Source organism: Orcinus orca, chromosome 3 (assembly GCF_937001465.1).
Source record: "Orcinus orca chromosome 3, mOrcOrc1.1, whole genome shotgun sequence".
In the NCBI taxonomy this organism is placed as follows: Eukaryota; Metazoa; Chordata; class Mammalia; order Artiodactyla; family Delphinidae; genus Orcinus; species Orcinus orca.
The window spans coordinates 13,781,600-13,786,671 of record NC_064561.1 but is presented as its reverse complement, the minus strand read 5'-3'; the positions used below and the strand labels follow the sequence as shown (position 1 = coordinate 13,786,671).

General features: G+C 44.8%; 1 protein-coding gene across 1 annotated transcript; it reads right to left on the bottom strand.

Moving 5' to 3' along the window:
- Positions 1–464: 464 nt before the first annotated feature.
- LOC101284942 (olfactory receptor 10T2-like) lies at positions 465–4,190 on the bottom strand. Its single transcript, XM_049707385.1, has 3 exons — positions 4,131–4,190; positions 882–1,486; positions 465–822 (listed from the first exon to the last, which is right to left on the bottom strand). The coding sequence occupies exons 1-3, from the start codon at positions 4,188–4,190 to the stop codon at positions 465–467; spliced, it is 1,023 nt and encodes a 340-aa protein (XP_049563342.1).
- Between the last annotated feature and the right edge of the window lie 882 nt (positions 4,191–5,072).

The window sequence follows — 5,072 nt, the reverse complement described above, 5'->3', positions numbered from 1 at the left end:
AGACCCAAGGGGGAGAGAGGTGGCCAACAATCGTGAAAACATCATTTAAGTGTGACAGGAAAAATAAAAGCAGCCTTTGGTTGGTAACATTCATTCTCCCCACACACACACCCCAAAAAAAGTGAACTACTTCTGAGTGAGACAAAATAAAAGGATGCTGGACCGGGTGCCAACCCCTGTTCACTGCTAGGTAAAGCACTGCCCTTCACTGCCCGCCAGCACCGGGTAGGGTCAGGGCCGCCCTCCACTAGTGACCATGATGCGCTGCAGACCGCCTTGCAACCCAGCGGAGTCAAAGAAGTGAAAACGAAGGGAAAGGGCAGCCTTTATGGAGTTCATGCTGGGTCTCAGGCACAGTTTGTAAATTGCCTCCCCCAGGCTACTTCATTTAAGGTTATGGGAGTGGCCTCTGTTTTCCAGGTGGGGGAACTGAGTGTCAGGCAGGGCGAGTGTTCATGAAAAAGCTAGACCCGGAACTTAGGACGAGTGTTTATTTTTAAAACTCCGCGGCTTCGCTCCAGGGTCCTCCTCGATGCCACCCTCACATCTTTATTGCGCAGAGTGTGTACCACCGGGTTCAGCAGCGGTGTCACCACCGTGTAGAACACAGCCACCAGGCGGTCCCGGTCCGGGTTCCCTCTGGACTCAGGCCTCAGGTAGATGATGGAGGCGCAGCCGAAATGCACAATGACCACGGTGATGTGGGCCGCACAGGTGGAGAAGGGCTTGTGCCAGCCGGCTGCTGAGGGGATCCTCAGGAGGGCGGCCACAGTGAAGGTGTAGGAGAGGAGGATGAGGAAGGCGACCAGCACCACGAGGATACTCAGGAAGAAGAATGCCAGCGCTTTGCCGGCACTCCCCTTGCAGCTGAGCTTCAGGACCGCGTGATGTCGCAGAAGTGTTCCACGCGTTCGCTGCGGCACAAGGGCGAGGAGAAGATCAGCCTGGTCTCGATCAAGGCCACCGAGGACCCGAAGCAGAAAACCAGGGCTCCCAGGTAGAGGCAAACTGTGGGTCTCATGATCACCCAATAACGCAGGGGATGACAGATGGCAACGCAGCGGTAGTAACCCATCAGGGTAAGGAGGAAGCAGTGGGTGCATCCCAGGCCCAGGTAGAAGAACATCTGAGCCCAATAGCCAGGGATGGAGATAGCTCCACTCTCCATGAGCAGATGACCCAGCATGGTGGGGATGGTGACCAGCGTGTAGCAGGTCTCAGAGAGGGACAGCACGGCCAGGAAGCGGTACATGGGAGTGTGAAGGGTCCGATCCGCATGTATGATGGTGATGATGGTAACATTGCCACCCAGGGTAACCAAGTATGTGAGGAAGGACAGTGCAAAGAGGGTGGTCCTCAGGCCTGGGAAGGTGGAGAAACCCACCAGCATGAACTCCGTCACCAGCCAGGTGGCATTTTCCCACTGCTTCTCTGGAACCTGAGAGGAGAAAGCAGAGGAAATGGAATAGGACAACTTAATAAGGCTCTGCTAAGCAACAGATACCAGTGAGATAGGATAATCATCCCTTTTTTTTTTACAAAAAAAAAAGAAAAAAGAAAAAAAGGAAAGAGAGACTCAGAAATGAGGTCACTGTTTTCCTCATATCACCCAGCTAGCAGCTCTTCAACAGACGAGAAAATTACAGATATGGAAATGACCTGAGTGCCAATTAACAGATGAATGGATAAAGATCGGTACATAGACACATTGGAATATTATTCAGTGGTGAGAAAGAAGGCAATAGTGCCATTTTCGACAATATAGATGGACTTTGAGGACATCATGCCAAGTATGATGTCAGACAGAGAAAGAAAAATACTGTATGATCTCACTTATATGTGTAACCTAAAAGCCAGACTTGTAAAAAAAAAGAAAAAAACAGAGTAAAATGGTGGTCACCAGGGCCTGGGATACACTGATATATTGTAATATGATTACCACTGTAGCCATATTCAGCATCTCTATCATGTCACATAATTATTATAGTTCTTAGAGTCTCTAAGTAATCCTTGCCTCATCTCCAAAGCCATGGGTGGTGGAGTGGGGAAGGGAGACAGACACTAAAAGTGTATTATCAAAGTTTTGACTGAAATAAAAACACACAAAGTGAGAGCTGTGAGTTTCAGCTTTATTTGGGGACTTTCTGAGGACTACAGCCCAGGAGACAGCCTCTCAGAGAGCTCTGAGCAACTGCTCCGAAGAGGTGGGGGGCAGGTCAGCATATATGTAATTCTGGAGAAGGGGATGAGCAATCAAGCACACCTCTTCGTAGAAAATTACTGCTGGTCACAAGGCACAGTTATTTTAGTTAATGATTTTAGTGCTTTTCTAAGTATGGGAAGATGTAAGAAATTGGGTGCATAAAAGTCTCTCCTGGGGCTTCCCTGGTGGTGCAATGGTTAAGAATCCACCTGCCAACGCAGGGGACACAGGTTGGAGTCCTGGTCCGGGAAGATCCCACATGCTGTGGAGCAACTAAGCCCGTGCGCCACAACTAATGAGCCTGAGCTCTAGAGCCTGCGAGCCACAACTACTGAGCCCATGGACTACTGAGCCCATGTGCTGCAACTACTGAAGCCCGCACGCCCGGAGCCCATGCCCCGCAACAAGAGAAGCCACCATAATGAGAAGCCCGCACACCACAACGAAGAGTAGTCCCCACTCGCTGCAACTAGAGAAAACCTGTGCACAGCAACAAAAACCCAGTGCAACCAAAAATAAATAAATAAAATAAATAAATTTATTTTTAAAAAAATCTCTCCTGAAAATATGTAACTATCTGAAGGGCTGTTCTGTCAGTTTTCCCAGAGCACAGAGAGCCTCATTCCTGATCTCCACCCTGAACCCTTTCAGGGTATGTTGAAGGTCAGTGACTGCAGTGGCCAATGACTCAATTCTTGAAGAGCCCGGTGGCCAGTGACATTCTTTAGTGGGACCACTACAATTTAATCCCAGCTGGAGGTCCCTGAGGGGCAACAAGGGAAGTGGGATGTTTGTCCACCAGCCCCCAATCGTCTTGCTCAAGAGTTTTGACCAGGAGGCATTAATCTCCCAGTACTTCCAAACCTGCCACATGTACAGGGAATTCAAAGTCTGGCAGGTAAGGAAGAGAATAAGCGCCAAGGGGATATGGTCCAGGAATTTACAGGGTCCTCTACAATCTGTGTGAAAAGAATACCCAAGAAAGGCAAAGCCTGTAGCATCGATATCTGAAATGAACAAAGGAATACTTTTGGGAGACCTAATACCCAGGGCTACATCAAGTCTTCCATGAGCCCTAGGCACTTTTGCCTTCCTCCATAAAAGTTGTTTTTGTTTTTGTTTTTGTTTTAAAAAGGGAATTCCCTGGCAGTCCAGTGGTTAGGACTCTGCAATTCCATTGCAGGGAGCAGGGGTTCCATCCCTGGCCCAGGAACTAAGATTCTGCAAGCCTCGCAGAGCAGCCAAAGAAAAAAAATCGTTTTAAATTTTTATTTAAATTTTATTTTTTTAATTTTTATTTAAATATAATTTAATTTATTAAATAAATTAAATACAATTTAATTTTTTAATTTATTTCAGTTTTATAAAAATTTAAAATTTTACATTTTAGGACTGTGTTGGTGTAAAATGAATATAATTTTCACCCTAAAAATTTATTTATTTCTTCTGATCTTAGACAGTAACACAATTTCATGAGCCCCCTAATAGTATTGCAGGCCCTAGGCCTTGTGCTAATAAATACATCTGTGTTAATTAAATGGAAAATAACTCTGAATTATTGACCTTTTTTTTTTTTTGGCCACGCTGCTGGCATTCGGGATCTTAGTTCCCCCACCAGGGATGGAACCCGTGCCCCCTAGTGGAAGCACGGAGTCCTAACCACTGGGCCGCCAGGAAATTCCCATAAAATTATTGACCATTTTAATTCAAACAATGAAGCATTAGTAAAAATCCTGGATTGGCGATAGTTTTATTATTTTATAATCAAGTAACCAGCTAGCTCAGAAAAATACGTATAACCTATTTTGGAATGTTTCTGAATATTTTGCACTCATTTGGAAAATGGTCCTAATGTAATCTTTCCCTGCTTATCAAGAGTTAATTGGTTTGGAGAGAAGCACATTTCAGCCTTGAAATCCTGAAATACCGACTCTGAGACGAGGATGGGTGGAGGCGGGGGAGAGGTGAGTCCTGATTTATGCGCCATCTAGTGGCATTTTGGGTAATCTGCAAGCCGGTGACCCTTAGGGGAGAATAAATAGCTGTGCCCCTGAAATTACTCACCTGCAGCAATGGAAGGAGAGAAATCGAGAATGACCCTTTAAATGTTTTGGAAGTTTGTTGAAATTTTAATTTGTGAAAAATAAATTTTAGATTATTATTATTATAGTTCTGAGAATATATAAAGTAGAGAAAAACAACAAAAATGTGCTTGGTCAAGTCCAAAGACATTCTGTTTATAAAGACTAGTCAGGACTATCAAAGAACTTAACAGGTGCAAAAGGTGAGGAAGGGATGCTCATTTTTCATGAAGAAAGGAAAACCAGGAAGCAGGAAGTAGGCAGCCCTGTTGATCAAGCCAGCGGTGCAAACTTTTTCTGTAAAAGGCCAGATAATGACTATTTTAGGCCATTTGGCCTGTACGATCTCTGTCACAACTGCTCAGCTCTGCCCATCTAGTGTGAAAGCAACCACAGATAATGTATACGTGTCCATGACTGTTTCAATAAAACTTTATTTACAAAAACAGGCAGGGGGCCAGATTTGGCCCTCAGGCTATAGTTTGCCAACACCTGATCCAGCACAAATAAAACTAAAAGAATATTCGACTTAGGGAAATTCCAGTGAGGTCCTCTGAGGGATTCACACTGAGAAAAAAAAGCAAAGCCTGACTTGAAATCTTCAAAAACTAAATAAAGCAAAATGAAACTCCAAAGCTAAGAATTTCAGACTCCACTTAAGAAATCTATATCTAAGAAAAGGCATACTTGACAGAGATGCCCAGAGCATGTGTCTGAAAGAGACTTTTTTATTTCAAATTAAACTGCATCAGAAAGAACACCAGAGCCTTTATATAGTGAGAATTATA

What these genes read in the sequence shown, in the direction of transcription:
- LOC101284942 (XM_049707385.1), bottom strand. Translation starts at nt 4,190, where the DNA reads ATGGCGCATAAATCAGGACTCACCTCTCCCCCGCCTCCACCCATCCTC. An exon ending in CCATCCTCGTCTCAGAGTCG is followed by an intron (nt 1,487 to 4,130) that starts GTATTTCAGGAT and finishes GTTGCTTAGCAG; the next exon opens with AGCCTTATTAAGTTGTCCTA. An exon ending in CACTTCTGCGACATCACGCG is followed by an intron (nt 823 to 881) that starts GTCCTGAAGCTC and finishes CTTCTTCCTGAG; the next exon opens with TATCCTCGTGGTGCTGGTCG.